The 17,049-nt window shown below is 39.5% G+C and overlaps 1 protein-coding gene across 6 annotated transcripts in view; it reads left to right on the top strand.

Annotated features, from left to right (window-relative positions):
• Window positions 1-17,049, top strand: part of LOC146557721 (low density lipoprotein receptor adapter protein 1) — a 47,631-nt gene that overhangs the window by 10,094 nt on the left and 20,488 nt on the right. For all 6 annotated transcript variants that reach the window (XM_085246785.1, XM_085246788.1, XM_085246789.1 and 3 more), the window contains exons 2-3: window positions 12,840-12,982; window positions 16,240-16,352. In XM_085246785.1, coding sequence (XP_085102911.1) covers window positions 12,840-12,982; window positions 16,240-16,352 — 256 coding nt within the window. The remainder of the gene's footprint in view (window positions 1-12,839; window positions 12,983-16,239; window positions 16,353-17,049) is intronic.

Below are 17,049 nucleotides of genomic sequence, written 5' to 3'. Positions count from 1 at the left end.
GTTCACACAGCCGCTATAATGTGCACACGCACTCACACAAATACTGCTTCCTGTTTACTGTGTGAAGTCCAAACATTTGAGTGTTCTGTCTTGTTTGATGCCTGTGACAGGTGTCTATGAAATAGGATATGCTGTCACTCCAGTGTAAGAGTCTTTATCAGCATGTTGTCAATTGTTATTCTGTGTGTGTGTTTGTATGTGTAGGAGAGAGATTAACTATTGCAGATGCATCTTGTGTGTGTGCGTGTGCACGCATGCATATCTTGCTGAACCTGTCCCTCCACTGGAGAGCCAAATCCCATATCTGCTCTGTACCTCTGAAAAATTCAACTCCCCTTACCATTTCTGACACGTCATGTCCCTGCCTGAGCTCAGCACTGAGAGCTGAGGAGCCCACTCCTAAAAATAACCCTATGCTGTCACACTAAAAGGGGAAAACGCCTAACGTCAGCACTGTACAGAAATCCATTCTGTTTGCTGTTATTGAAACAAAGCATCAAAAATCCCAGTAGAAGTTTTATCATAAGACATGTTATCTTGATTTTGCAGTTTATTAAGATGAGCTGGAAGTGTTTAACCCAGCTCAGATAAGTTAGTTATACTTCAGTGGATTCCTCTGATCATACTGGTATTAATTATGGGGCTATCTGATGAATATTGGCTTTAAAAGCTTCTGAAAATTGCTGTTTGATGAATTCTGAATTATTTTACATAATTTTTTTAGGGTTTAAATTATTGAGATCTGTTGTACATCCAAAATTATTTAAATGTTTTTTTTGGGGGGTGGGGTCTTAGAAGATGGCATCTCAAAATGCAACGTAGAAACCAGTGGCTCCTGTTATGCTAGCTACAGCTACTTTTATGCAATCTGTGGTTTTAGAGTTTCCATTTTGAAGGCTTAGGTTCAGCATCTTTGCAGTTATAATCCTGTATAATTAAGGTAAGATAACCATGTTTAGATGGATCAAAACATGGGAAGTCAGCTAATAGCAGTGCGCGCTACTTAGCATGTGTAGCAAGGTGTGTCCCTGTTCGCTGCGATGTTGATATTTTGATTCAGCACCGAATCACTACTCAAAGTGGCCATGCGACTAATAATATATACCTTTAAGCCTCAATAAAATCTAAACAAAAGAGTTGGAAGAAGAATCAACCCATCTACATTTGCCACAAAGGGGGGAAATTGCTGCTTGAGACTTACTAAGATCTGCTATATCCAGAAGGTTATTTCCACTTGTTTTTCATCTTTGTGCTAAGCTTAGCTTTACAGCTGCTGGCTCTAGCTTTATATTTACTGTAACCATATGACAGCACTATGGCTCTTTTGAAAGCAAAATAAGCTCCAAAATGCAGGAACTGGCCGTCAGTTTTTGTGGCTGGATAATATCAGACTTTCAGCTTCTCCCTTGCCAGAAGGGGTCGCACTGCATGTTTGCTTTGGCAGAGTTTTTACTCCGGATGCTCTTCCTGATGCAACCCCAAAGGGGATTTGTATCTCATGCTGGAATCAAACCAGCGACCTTTTGCTTGCCAAGCGAGTGCACTAACCACTACACAGTTACAGGCACACAAACAAACAGGCAAACACATTAAAAAAATATGACCTTGCCTGTGGAGTGCCTGCAGCATTCTGGAAATCTAGCCAAGGATCTTGAAACTCACAAGTTGATATAAAGGAAAGGCAAAAACGCCAGGAAAATGTATACAGTTGAAATCAGTCGTTTCCAAATGCACAGCTCAAGTACTCACATTGATTATCCCTTTATCTTGTTATCCCAAAGGCGTAACACCCTAGAAGCTGATGTATTTGGTACTTGCCGGACTAACATCCATCAGTCAGATGGAAGGGTCTGAAGTGCTCCACTGCATTAGAAGGGATTCCTGTGAGATGCCCTCATCTATTAAAGGGGTGCAGAGATACACTGTCTTAAATTAGATCAGCAGCTCTCAAAGGTGACTTGTTTTGCTTTGGTGTGATAATGGATGGGAAAAGTAATGACTGCTTTGTTTGTCCCTTGAACTCAGCTTGAGATTAGCACTGGGGAATGTGGGGATTCTAGTTTTCCTCTTTTCATTTGAGTCACAGCCTTAGTCTTGAGTTGAAAACAAAATATTAAATATAAACCTATTATTTCCTGAATAGATTTTCTTTTTGGGAGGCTATTTATAGTCGATGAAGATGTTGAAATGGGAGCTCGAGGACTCCTGGGGGAACAGATTCGTATCAGCGCAGAGAAAATCACGCCCTGTTTGAATTGCTAATGAAAACAATCCTTGTATGGTGCAGAGCGATTATACTTTATGAATAAATGGCCGCGAGGAAATAGCTCCGATATTAAAGTGTCTCTTCTGTTGCTGTGTTAACTTGCCATGACTTTGGAAATGTTTACTTTCCCTCTAGTGAACGTTGATGTAAAATCATTTTATAGGTGATGACAACCATTGTTCTCTCTGTACATAATTATACAGTTAGTAGTTTTCAGTCTGTCCTTTGTGGCTGAGTTTAGTGCTTTCACAAGCAATTGCTACAATCTAAAAAGTTGTAAAGTGGGTGGCTGTAGCTCAGGTGGTAGAGCAGGTCATCTACTGATCGGAAGGTTGGTGGTTCGATTCCCGGCTTCCCCTAGTCTGCATGCCAAATATCCTTGGGCAAGATACTAACCCGAAATTGCTCTCCGATGCATTCATCGGAGTATGAATGTGTGTGAATGTCAGTTGTGCTTGTGCGAATGGGTGTGAATGGGTGAATGCACAAGTTGTGTAAAGCGCTTTGAGTGCTCAGAAGAGTGGAAAAGCGCTATATAAGAACTAGTCCATTTACCATTTTAAAGTAATAAATCTAGGATGCAGTGTTATTTTAGATCCTTGGGTATTGATCGTAGTGGTTCAGACCTGTATGGAAATCACATAATTTAACAGACACAGCGCTCTACATGTATAAACAAGGGTGGATGCGAGTCACTCAGATGATTCAGGGTGTTTCTAATGGACACTTAAAGTGCAAGTCACCTCCATATTTAGTACCCTTCAGTCAATGTTAGACCACAACTCAAGAAACTGTAAACACCCTGTTTGACAAACGAGGGCTGCTCTGTGTTGCATAGTAAGACAACTAATTGAACATTTTAAATGGTGCTTTTCTGACCTAACAGGTGTATCTTTAAGGTCTGATTAAATATGCAAAATTAAAGCTTCTTGATGAATGTTCGGAAACAATCATGGACATACTGTTAAAAACAAAAGTGCAGGGCATGAGTTACATTCTAGACACGAGTGTATCCCATCTTCCTTTCATCTTCCTAGACCTAAGTATCATATTCTCAGTAAAAATGAGTGAGAGGGGTTCTTAGAAAGCTGGCTCTAGTGATTATATAAAACAAGCTGCCTGTGAGCTTGGCTGAAGCGAAACGGGACGAAAATCCAGCAGGAGTTTGAAATGTTGAAGCACATTTATTTTCCACCAAACAACTCAATCAACCAGCCGGGGACCAGGATCGGATGGTTTTCATACGAATGTGCAACACATGCACAGCTGCACAGGCAAATCTTCTCGTAGCGAGAAGATAGTGAGACTTTGCTGTTAACAAGTTCTTTGCTGTGAATGGGGAAGGCACATAGTTTGCCAAAGTAAACTACAGGGGAACCACTATAAAAAACCGTTGCTTCAACAAACCTAATCATCTATTTTCCTTCACTTATTCAGTTCAGGGTTGTGCTGGAGCCTATTCCAGCTTTCACAGGGTGAGAGGCAAGGTACACCCTGGACAGGTCATCAGTCTGTCACAGGGCTAACACTGACACAGACAACCAGTCACGCTTGATAAAATTGGAATCACCAATTGGCATAACTCCATGCATGTTATTAGACTGTGAGAGGAAGCTGGAGTACCCACACTGATATGAGGAGAACATGCAAATTTGCACATAAAGACTGGATTTGAACCCAGGACATCCCTGCTGTGATGGGCCAATACTAACCATTGCACCACTGTTTATCAAACATGAGCAATTTAAAGAGGCTAACAAAGACAAAGTGGCTAAAGCTATCCAGAGCTTTATTTAGCCCCACCAAATACACTTAGAACAGTAGAACCAAACACACCTGTATCTATACCCCACTTATGTTACCATCCCTGTGAGGAGGCAGAGGTAAGTTTGTTTGTTTCTTCAGGTTAGCATGAGTCTGTAGTTAGCAAGTCTAGCTGACATTAAGCTAAACATACATACATGTAATACAATAATACAGCCGTGTCCCTCCTATGATCAAATGACTCACTGCACTCCAACATACTAGCAATCAATAATATGAAGGATAAACTGCGAAAACATTGTGTGTTCATTTATTCCCAACATGGCAATGTGTTAACGATGTGTATCAATACAGCAGTCCTGAGTGTCAGTGTAGTTTATGCAGTGGTTACTTACATTATCAGTAGCAATATTTTATGGTAATGGCAGCTTGTAATTACGCTGCCCCAAAACAAGTTATAGTTAATGTATTAACATGTAAAAACATGTAAATATAAAGATAAAATGCACACATATAATGATTTTGTGATTTCTGATCAGCAAACAATCCCAACCTCTTTCCAGTACCATTTGTTCCAAATAGATACAGCATGTTGCAACATTTTACGTCTTCTTCCAGAAGAGACAACAGTTACTAGATTAAAATGAATGCTGTTTTCAGTTTTTCTGGTGCCATTACACACTGAATTCTGTATGATGGCATGAATCCATGTGGCTCTTTCTTTCTCTCTCTCTCTCTCTTTTTTAATCATTGTCTGCTTATCTGGCTCAGTCCTCCTGCACAGTATCATACCAGCCACACACCAACTGTCACTGTCTGCAGAGTAAATATTAGCACAATTTTCACACTGGGATGCCAGCTATAAATAGAGTGCAGGAAATCATCCAGGAACAAACCCTAAACGTCTGTGTTGGCTTTTAATTTGACCGTGTAATGACGCATGTCCACAAAATAACCTTAATGTTAATCCCATTTTATTCTCTGGACACTTCTGAGGAGAAAGCATCCTAGTTTTTGAGGAAAAGATAAGAGCGTTTCACTGCTGTATCCCCAAATGTCAGTTTAATGCTTTCTTATTAAGGATTCATGGAACCTTTGGAAGGCTTTGTGATGGGAGAGCTCAGGTCTATGTTTTGCATAATAAATACAGTTATGGCAATTAACATTCAGGACATAATTGGCTTTTCATAATCAAGATCTAGATGGGAACATCAATAACAGTCCCAACATTCTTTTAAGACCACAAAAGCCTAACTTGGCAAAATTTGTATGTATTACACAAACAAGATATTATGTCTTAGTTCGAGTGGTTTAAAGGCCCTGCAGATTGTTGTTTTAAGCTTTGAATACAGTCATGATTTTTTTTCCCTTTTTGCTGAAACAAAGTGCTTAACACATTAATGAAGAGTGGTATTAGGTGGTATCTTTCTTTGCTAATATTTACTTTCTTATCTGTCTTTTATTACAGAGGCTCAGCCCATGTCAGTCACTCAACAGAACAGCTCCCACTTTGCTTCTGTTCTATTTGCTCAGCCATGCTAGATAATTCAATCAGCATTAACAGCAGATACAGTGTTTTAAGTAAAAGCAAGGGGTGGTGTGCTGAAAGAGACATTATGCTGAATGGGGGGCACTAGCACGGATTCACAGATAAACGTTTGGGGAAAATTGCTGGTTTATTAACCTAAATTATTTTACGCTAGAGAATTCTTACAGTTGGTATAAATGAAATTTTCTAAATTCAGGAGCTTGATGCAACTATTATAAAATATCTATGTTTTACAAAGTACAAACTGAATCTTGTTGGCTTGTATCCACTATAAATCACTCTATAGTCTTCTGATTTAATAATGTACCAAAAGTTTTCTTTTTCTGGCAGGGAAAATTAAAAGCATCACACTTAAGTGTGAATGTCAAAAGTCATCAGTTGAATAAAAAGGTTTTTCAAGCTCTCAAGAAATTTTAAATTAAACAGTAGCTTAGAAGCAAATAGAACAGTAGCTTTGTTTAAGTTGTTATAATGAAAGTAATAATAGAAACCTGAACCAGTGTCAACCCAAATCCATTGTCTTCTTTTTTCTGTTGGGTTTCAGCTTCTTTTCCGAGAAGCTATATTCTTATGCATTTTAAACTAGACAAGAGGGGTAGTGGCTAAAGCTAAAGATAGCTACTTCCCCCTTGTTAGCTGTGTTCAGCTGGATGAAAGGTATTTAAGTGTTTAATTAGGTATTTTGTTATGACAGTTGTCATGTTTCCCCATGGTTTAGTTTAGCAAACCTCACTCATAGTGAAGAACTCGCTAACAGCTATAGCCATGCTCATAGTGTAGCTGTGACTGTGCGAGCAACTATTCACCTGTGCTGCTGTGCCAGTGTTGCACAGGCATGACAGGGCTGACCAGTCCGGTCTGAGGACGCTGTGAACCGAGGGATTGCAGACCCTACCCGGCCAATCTGTGCAGCTCTAATAGATTTTAGCTTCTCCGATCAGCTGACCACAAGTTGTGATTCCATTAGAAAAGTGCATGACTAATGGGTATATGGTGCTTATCTAGTCTTCCAAGCTCAAATTTTCAGAGGACTACCTGGATACAATCATATTATTTCCATCTAGAGTACTTTTGCATAAAAACTTTGAAGTAATGTGGCTGTTGTTTTTATTAGTAAAGCTTATTTCCTTCTCCTTCCTATTGAATCAGGCACTCTGTTAATAACCCTAACCCTTTTTCGAGTGAGTTTCTATTCAGGTTTGTCTATCAGTGTAAGGGCAGTACAGTGAAGAAAATCAAAAGCTGTGATTGTGAGGGTTTAAAATAGAATGACATGATGGTTTGTACTCTGGGTTGGTGAATGTGTGGGTTTTTTTATGTACTACTCAAGCCGAGTGTGCAGGGTCTACTATTCCACTGTAGTTGATCCACTTCTTTTGATGCTTAGCCAAGGTGTTTAGTAATGCTATTTGCAAGTACCACCTCGCTGCTTCAGACATCATCTGTTTGATCCCATGATTGCGTTTTCGTATCTTTTTTTTTATGCTGTCAGGCTTTGAGAAATAGCTTGTACTGCACTCCTGGCTGTGAGGAGCCCAAGCTGCTCTCATTAGCTACAACTGGAGTTTATTCTGTGCGTTCAGTTAGTGCCAGAGGAACTGAAGATGCATAAGGTGAGTTAGGGGACGGATTTAAAAAAAGCAGTTTGAAGAGTGAGAGCTTGAATGAAAAGACTTAGCTTTACTTGGTTTCCCCTCAAGGCAGAATCAGGAAACCAGTTACACCCCCCCCAATACACCCACATCATCCCAGCCAACCATCTTCCCTGAATGTGCGGCCTATTTTCTCTGTCAAGGTGGTGTCCTAGATTCAAAGTTCCATCAGATGAGTAAAACACTAAGGCAAAAAGATTACATCTAGAAGGATGTGGAGGATGGGGGTGTCAGCAGGGGTCTTAAAGCAAGCTGAGTGTATCTCTACTCATATGATGATAGTGTATTCAATCCACTGGTCTCCAGTCAAGTTGCTGTGAAAAACATTCTAGGAAAGAATATCCAGTTTGCCTGTAAAGAGATGGAGGCAAAAAATAGACAATTCATTTGGGTGTCATGCTTGTTTCTGCAGTTTTAGAAAGTAACTGAGATTAAGCGTCTCGAGGAAAATAGCGTATCGGCCCGCTGTTTGTCCATATGCCCTCTACGTCTCTGCTTACTCGTGTTTATGTTATTAATTAGCCATCAGCCGAGGTGTTCAGAATTCACCTGGGTATGATTTTGACTTCTCAGAGCAAATTAAATTACCGAGCGTGTAGCTCAGAAAGACAGCTGGTGATCACGGCATGTAGCTGAAGGCGTGCAGAGCACATGGCGTCTATTATACTACAGCAGCACTTCCCAGAGTCAGATCAGCTACTGTGAAATGCTGCTCTTGTCATTTGCTGGTTTAACACAGTCTGAAATATTTTACAGTGCTCAACATCTCAAGGCGGTAGTATTATAAAGTAACTTTATACGAATACACTTAAAGCCCCGTGGAGCAAAATGTTATTAAATTGTTCTGTGCCTTTGTTGTAATGCACTGATTCCTTTAGAGTGTGTCTCCACTGTGAAGCCTTTGTGCGAACACAGTGAAATCAGTGCTCTTGCTGCAGTGTACTCGGTGTGAAAGTGTTGCCAGGCATCAATTTGTTAGAGATGCAAATGTCACCAGTGCACCGCCAAGGCCGCGCTCATACCCTAATCTTGTTTTGTCCTCATCCAAATTTGATCGGCCTTGATGAGAACTATCTCGCAAACACAACGCGAATGTATGCACGCACGCCTACTTTAAAGTTCAAATTTCGCATTTTTAGTTGTCCTGAGGATTTTCTTCAACGTGTTAAATCCAATTAGCCACCCTCTCTGCTTGTTCCTGCCACTCTTATCAGTCCCAGTCCTTCTGTAGACTCACATAGGATTTATTAAAAATTTAAGACCTCCTCTTTTAGGCAGATAATATATTGGAAACCCTGCAGCATCAACATAAAGCTGTTTAATAATTCATTTGTGTAGCTTGGGGAAGACACAATATGGACTGTGGCACTTCAGCTTTGTATTGCTGTGACATTTTTACAGAGCCAAACTGTGCAATAAATCTTTCGACCAGAAGCTGACGCATTGCAGCTTTGAATGACATAAAGTCATATGGATACTGAAAGATTGGTAATAAAGTTGACAGGGTGAAGTGTATTTAATTGTTTTGGATTGACCAATCTCTAAGCCCCGCCACTCTTGCAGAAGCGCCATGTGACAGGATTTCTATTTTAACACCGTGGATACAGTTTGTAGTGACAGCTGTGACAGACGGGCTCAAAAATCCTTTTAAATGGTAAATGGTCTGTATTTGTATAGTGCTTTACTTGGTCCTAAGGACCCCAAAGCGCTTTACACTATACACAATCATCCACCCATTCACACACTGGTGATGGCAAGCTACAGTGTAGCCACAGCCGCCCTGGGGCGCACTGACAGAGGCGAGGCTGCCGGACACTGGCGCCACCGGGCCCTCTGACCACCACCAGTAGGCAACGGGTGAAGTGTCTTGCCCAAGGACACAACGACCGAGACTGTCGGAGCCAGGGCTCGAACCGGCAACCTTCCGATTACAAGACGAACGCCCAACTCTTGAGCCACGATCGCCCCACTCTTGAGCCACGATCGCCCCAATGGTCCCCTTTTAAACAATGGTCCCCTGATTTTGCACAGGAGGAAACAAAAACAGACGTCTTATTTTTAGATGATAAGTGTAGATTTTATTGCCTGGGAAAAAAACAAATAAATAAAACATAGTTGTTGTTTCAGAAGCAGATTTTATGAGCTGAGCTTAACTTGTTAATTAAATCTAACTTTTTTGTGTAAAACGTTTGTGATGTAAAAGGGTCTTAAATAGGTATATGATGGTAAAGACTGAGAAAAGTCCCAGGTAAAGTCAGCTATCCCTTAACTGAAATGATGAAAACTAAACAGGAAATGTTAAAAATTTGACTCATGTGTACTACAAAAATGTGTTTTTTTTTTCCTCCTGTTATTTGTAAGATATTTTATTAATATTTTAAAACAGATTAGCCCATGAGCAGTGGTAAACATTAGGGCTTTGCCTGAGCACAGCTGCCGTGTAACAAATGAGTTAACTGTGAATAGGATTATAATACTAGTTTACTAATGTCATCAATTTCTCACATAGCATAAAAAAATAGAGTAACGCAACTATAAGACATGTATGAAAAACATAGTGTGCAAAAAGAGCATAAAACACTATTTTTTCGGTTAGGTTTAAGGTTCCCAACCTTTTTTGCGCCACGGGCCGGTTTAATGTCAGACAATATTTTCATGGACCGGCCTTTAAGGTGTCGCGGATAAATACAACAAAATAAAATGATACGGCCAAGAGAAAAACTGTGGTATTTTGTAAATATAATAATAAACACGAATTCACTGTGTAATTGTGTAACTTTATTAGCAGCGTCCTCCTGAAATGCGGCAACAACATTGAGAGTAACATCCTTCTCTTAATGCTCTCTGGTCGTTAATGTAACGTGTAACTATTTCTTTCAAAATAAGACACACAACTACAACACGGGAAAAGAGTCAGGGAAACCAAGTTAACGATAAAAAACCTGAAAACCATACATTTCACACCCGAGCCTCAGCTCTCGCGGCACGGTACCAAACGACTCGGCCCGGGGGTTGGGGACCGCTCTCTTATCTGATAGTAATTTTTATCGATTAGTATTGACTATATTTTTTTGACAACTTCACCCATGAGAGTAATCTGTTGACCAGTTTGTGTAAAAACCAACCAAACAAACAAACAAACAAACAAAAACATTTGTATGTATTTAGGTTAATATTGGGTTTTTAGACTAATACCGATATTTGATAGTTAAAATAAGCCAATCTCAGCTGGTATTTTTTTCTTTAAGACACACAAAACATAAACTGATTTCTCCCTCGTGTCACTCTCATTTGGTGGCGGCAGATTGCTAGCCCTCCCTGAGGCTGGTCTTGCTTGATGTTTCTTCCTGTTAATAGGGAGTTTTTCCTTCCCACTGTCACCATGTACTTGCTCATAGTGGCTCATCTGATGGGGCTTCTTTCTAATATTTCCTTTAACTTGAGGCGACTGTTGTTGTGATTTGGTAATACATTCTCAGTTTAGTTTTATTTATATAATTGAATAGAATTTTAATAACACTTGTTAGATGTAGTTATTCGTGTAAACTTCCTTAGACCATAAGTAAAAAATAATTTTATACTGTGGCTCTCTGAAGCTATATTTAACTATGAAAGCTAGGAAGGGTGTGCAGCTTCTGTCAGGGCAGAGGCACAGCTTTTAAACCATACTTTACATTTATGCGCATGTCTCTTGTCTATGCTGTAGCCTGAAGCACACCACAATGATAAGTATGGGCAGTGGAAGGAAGAGATTATTGAGGGGTACAGCAAACAGTCAAAAACTGATATCAGTTTTTAGTGTTTTAAAAAACGTGTGTGTGCTCTCTTTTTTTTTTTTTTTTTAAATGTCCCTTCAGCATCTGCGTCTTTGGTCAGTAACATTTTGAAAAACCTAAATGCATTAGTTCAGTAAAATCTCATCGACCCATTCATAATAGAGCAAAAATGTAATTATATAGAATCCTGCTCCCTTTGCCGGTGAAAGTCAATGGAATTTGTTTGTGAGTAATCCTTCCAGGGATGGAGTCCCTTATCTAATTTCTCCCTTCATGTATTCTTCTTTAAAAGCCTGAAACCCCTTTTTCCTGTCATGTAGCCAAACCTGCCCTTTGACCTTCTGTGAGAAGGGACACCACTGTGAGAAGGGGTCAGGAAATAATTCAAGTACCATTCCTAGGTAGTAGTGAGCTAGGTCACACGGGACTGTAAATATATTACATTTAAAGGCAGAACTTTCATGGAGGATAAATTATGGGACTCCTTATCAGCAGCCACCTCTCATCCAGAGCTGTCAAATGATTTACAGTAAGCTGGCCACTGCGTACCTTAGAATTTGCATTTCATAACACCAAATGTGCTTCCTGGTTCTGAAACAGCCCCCACAGTGTGATTGAAAATTAGTTAATAATTCAGCGTCGTTGGAAGCAGTGGGACGGGGATGGCGGTGTTTGCTGTTCGCTTCACAGCTGCATGGGGTCTGCCAGTGACAGATGGCTCAGCCCATGTGGAGAATTTAGTGCCAGTATATCCCAATAGAGTGTTGGACACTGTGTGTGCGTGTCTCTTTTCCCTCACCCTGCTCTTCTTGCTCATTCCTTTTGTCAATCTCACTCTCTCACTTCATTCAATTGTGTAAGCAGCATTGAATTTATATGGAGAAGAAAGACAGAGGGGGAAAGCGCTAGAGCTTAATGTTGATTATTTCATAGTTTTATATTTATAGTAGTTTAATCACACTTTGGTGTTGGAAGAGTCATTTGAAAATCTGTAGCTCAGATGTTTCCCTTGTTCAACTGTTGGTTTTTATCACAGAATGTGGCCTGTAGCAGTTTTGTAAGTTGTTGTTGTTCTCCTGCTGCTCATCTGTAGGGTGTCCAGGTGTCTCTGAAAGATATTTTCAGCTCTCTGCATGGGTGCAGTCACTGACACTGCCTGCAATAGTCAGCTCGAGGACAGCTGGTACTACCTGTTGGGAATCGCAGAGACAACAGGATATTGCAGGCATTCTGTTATGGCATTATCAGAGCCCTGATACTGGATTTGCTTGCCAGTGGATGTTTTGTTTTGTTTTGGTTTTTTTTTTTTACTAAAATTCATACTATTTTCTACTGTCATGATGCAATCATTCAAAAGTGGTTACCCATTTCATTCAAAATTAATTTAGATTTAAAAGTGAAGTTCAAATTAGTCCCATTTAAAATATCACAGAGATATTTTAAATATTTAGAGCTGTTCATGTTTTACATTTCTAATGTTACACAAAATCTGACTATATTTATACCAGTATGTGCGGAGCGGTGATGTCACTTTGCCAGCTCACACGTTGCTGGGGCTGAGTACCGTAAACTGTTTGCTCAGCAATCTTTAGAATGACCACACTGACCTAGAAACTGATCCTGAAAGAGTGGGAAAAAATATTTCCAGAATGTGTGACATTTGCAAATGATTGCATTCTGCTTTTGGTTTTCCATTTTCCACAGTGTCACAACTTTTTTGGGAATTGAGGTGATATGCATGAGCCTGCAAATGCACTACTTTGAAAGTATGTCGGTTTCCAAAAAGAAAAAGTAACTTAACACCTTATTTTGGGATGAACTTGTTTTTCCAGAGCTGCCAGAGAACTGGACAGACACGAAGGAGACTCTGTTGGAGGGGATGGTGTTCAACGTGAAGTACCTGGGTATGACTCTGGTGGGCCAGCCTAAAGGAGAGGACATGGCCTCTGCTGCCATTCGCAGAATTGTTGCCACGGTGAGTCTCTATCCCCCATTAGAAGCTTAAACCTAATGCATTATAATGCATGTCACTATATGAGCTGTGCTGGTATTACTTGATTTTACTAAACTAAGTAGTGTATAAATTATACCCTATTAGCAAAAATCTGTCATCAAGATCTAGAACTTAGAACGTTTTTATTGTCAATGTACAGTTGCTTATACAGTGAAATTAGTTAGCCAGACCACAAAGGTCACAATCATATTTCTAAAGTTTAAAGAGGGAAACTGTGAACATTTCAACTGCAGTGATATTTATTTAGAGGATTACTGTGACAATGTACTTTCAAATTCCAGTGCACATTATCTGAGTGACTCTAAGATGACTGATTGCTAAATTTAGATTTCATCCATGTCATCTTAATGGCTCAGGACATTGTTTTAAAGATAAGCAAGCAAAGGGTCAGTGAATTTGATTGTCATCATAACAGGAGCAAAATCACTGTGACACTGTCAGAATCATTTAAACTATAACCTTTGATTATTGTCTTATATGAGTATTAAGGATAAACAGCTCAGTTAAAGGAAATCTTTTGATTGAGACGTTCTGCGAAACATTTAACAGCTTACTGCGATTACTCTTAAACCAAGTAATCAGCATCATTCACAGGGAAATTTCTGTAATATGCTTGCCAAGTTGTTTACAAAGTTTATCTCTGTGTCAGGGTTTGCACGTATATGCATGGAAATAGAGCAGCTAATCCAGGATTATCAGGGGTTGCACACATGCAGAAGGCCAATCTCTGTTTTCATGTTTGTGCTTACCACCAGCATACTGGGGATTTCTGGGTACGGTTTTCTACATTAGTTCAGCCGGCTGGCAGTTTTCTCTTGAAACTACAAGAAAACCATTGCATTTAAACCAGTTAACTTGGAAACATACCAAGAAGCCAATTCCTGGACCGTTTTTATTCATGCAAATTGATACTCATGTTTCTGTTTCTACTAACGCTCACACTTGCACACCTATTCACTTGGCACTTTCTCAACAATGCAAATGTCTGATGTTTCTTTGCAGAATGAACAGCCTGGCACAGGCAGCAGTACAATCATAAATCCCCCGCCTCTCAATTAGAGACTGAACCAAACCTAATGGTGGGATTAAGATTCAGTTGATTTACACCAAGACAAAAAGTCTGTTCCCTCGGTAACCATTATAATTGACTGAACTGAATGGGTATATTGAATAAATAAGTGACTTTTCTGTTCACTACATGCTTCAGTAAGACATGATTAGACAAGACAGGGGAAGCAAACATAGAGAAAGGCTGAACTTGGCGTATCTCAAGCCGACAGATTGGTTTTTGCCTTGTGGCATGGCACTCGAAACATGACGCTGGCAACTGTAGCCGTTAGCGCTTCCTGCATGAAAGAGCTACCACAATCAGCTACAGCACGCTTTTAAGCGTTGTGGTTCTAAGCAGAGACTATTGTTCAATGTCACCATCTCCAGGGTATTACAATTCCTACAGCAAGCCATGGCACCATTCCCATTGTCCTTGAGAAGTCCTAGTTTTGTTTAAGCAAAGATCTCACTCCTACTGATCTTTAGCTTCTCACCATCATTCTTTTATGAATAAAAGAGTTCTTACACAATTCAACATATGGAAATACTAAATTATGTAGTTCTTTAAATGTATTTGTATTTATATGTATTTAATCTATTCATTGGTGGTCACTCTACTGATGCTTAGCCTGATATCTGTTGAGTGTCGCAAAAAACTGCTGTCATTTGCTATTTAATTGTATTATCTGGAGGTTATTGTCACTGTCAACAGTATTTTCTGGAAGTCCAGATGGTGTAAAGTTTCAGGGAGAGTCAGTGGCTGCTGGCCCGACCTGGAGTGCTCATTCTGGGCTGCATGTTGCAGCTTTTCTCCCCTCATTCTGTCGCTTTTTATAAAGCAGGCTGCTTGGTTTTGCTTAACAGCATACTGTTTACAAGTTGAGGGCTTTTAGTGTTTCTTCATCTTCTTTCATCTATGTTTGTGTACACAGTGTGCGTCTGCTGTGCAGAAGTCTTGAGCCATCCTTCCTTTTTCCTAGTTTTTGATAGGAAAATGAGAAACGGGTGCAGCAATGGCCTCCTTTATTCCTCAACATAGCCAGGCTTTCTTTTTTAAGAAAAAATGTTTAACTAGTATTCAGAAATACTTCTCTAAGTTACTGAAGGACATTCAAAGCTCTTTTTTGGATTTTGGCTGCCTTTTTTTCCATTCTTTATCAAGATGATCCCACACTGCCTCAACAATATTAAGGTAGTGTTTCATTGTCTGTTCTTTTATCCTGGTATACTTTTATTATAGCGAGTTTGAGATTGTTGTCGTGCAAAAATACTATCTGGAACATGCCATTGAGACACGTTCCAGATGATATTACATGTTGGATCTAAATCTGACTATATTTTTCTGCGTTCATAATTGCATTCATTTTGACAAGATCTCCAACATCGCTGGCTAAAATGCAACCATGACAGAGCCTCCAAGGTGTTTTACAGCTGGCTGTAGATACTCACTGTTTGTACCTCTCTCCTGACCTCATCCGTACACGTTGACAGAAATTTGAACCAAAAATGTCACTTTGAATTCATCACCCCATCAGAACTCTTGCCACTGATTTAATTTGGCATAAATACAGCCACACTTCCATTTCAACCATCTTTGATGAGGCTTGAGAGAACAGTAGACGGATCAACTGAAGGGCTATATCCATCTCTTAGATCCTGTGTCAGGTCTTTGATGGATTGCTTTCTATTTCTTAAAGACATGACCTTCATATACTCTTCACCTGCTCTTGATTGGTTGTACAAAATGACTATTTCATGTCAACTAAAGAAATGGCACAGGCTACTAGTAACAAAGTGCTTAAAGATGCACTTTAAAAAGACTGCTTGAAGTTTCTTCTTTGCTATGTTGTCTATTTTTGTACATACGATACAGGTTCATCCCTTGAGTTGGGTACCTCTTTATGCTTGAAAAATATATATTTGAGAGTTAAGCATCTTAACAAAAAGAAAAAAAATCCTCTGAAAATGGTCAGGTACAAGGACTGGACTGAAAATGAGTGAAAAAGCAACAAACATTCCAAAACTTTGAAAGACCTTCAGAAAGCCTGGAGAACTGTTGTTCAAGACCACATTACAAATGTCAATAAAGTCTGGTTCACTGGACGAAATGAGGGGTGGCTCAAGACTTTTGCACATTACTGTATATGTTTTGTGTTCAATATCCACAGGCCAGAGCCGGTGCAAAGAAGTTTCGGAAAGTAACACTGACAGTCTCACCGAAAGGCATCGTTATCACAGACACAGAAACCACAGACCTCATAGAGAATGTCTCCATTTACAGGTACGGCCATCGCATTTCTATCCTGAACCTGTTAGTCCACAACAGTGATTGATTACTAAGATTTTTTTTAATACTCATGTTTCCCAGAGAACTTCCCTTACCCCATTTTCCTGTACTTCAATTTTTTGCCCTTTTCTTAAAAAGAAAAAAAAAAAAATCCCAAAAACTGAACAATCAGCATGGTTCATAAAAGTTGACATTCATTATCAGAAACAGTTCCTCTCAGGCTCTACTGTACTGCTACAATGTACTCTCTGTCTATCTGTGCTCTAGATATAAACTGATTAAAGTGGAAAACATTATAGTGGACTACAACCTTGCAGAGGTACCAGCATTGGTTCAAACTTCCCAAGCAGCGTGTGCATGTAATATACTAGTTTGCTATCAGAGTTAGCAGATACACCTGCAGGGATTTGGAACTGAATGAGACAAACACTCCAGCAGAGAACTCATTTGTACCAAACTCAATTTAAATTCAAATTCACTTAAATTATTATTTTTTAATTCATTTTACAAGAGGTCATTGGTTTGTCCCCTCTTTTCTATAATAATTTGCTGCTATTTTATTTCTCCTTTATTTTATTCTTTGTTCAGCCATTCTTTGATATAATGCTCTTAATATAAGTCTTGTTGCTGTTGTTGTTATGATATGGCTTCATTTTTTGACCTTCTATGTAGGTCATTTTCCCTTCTGTCC

This window comes from Mchenga conophoros, linkage group LG15, assembly GCF_057382185.1.
Source record: "Mchenga conophoros isolate Kocher_MC1m ecotype Shallow Benthic linkage group LG15, M_conophoros_male_GT1.1, whole genome shotgun sequence".
Lineage (NCBI taxonomy): Eukaryota > Metazoa > Chordata > Actinopteri > Cichliformes > Cichlidae > Mchenga > Mchenga conophoros.
Note: the sequence above shows the minus strand (reverse complement) of the source record. Positions and strands in the feature narration are given on the sequence as shown.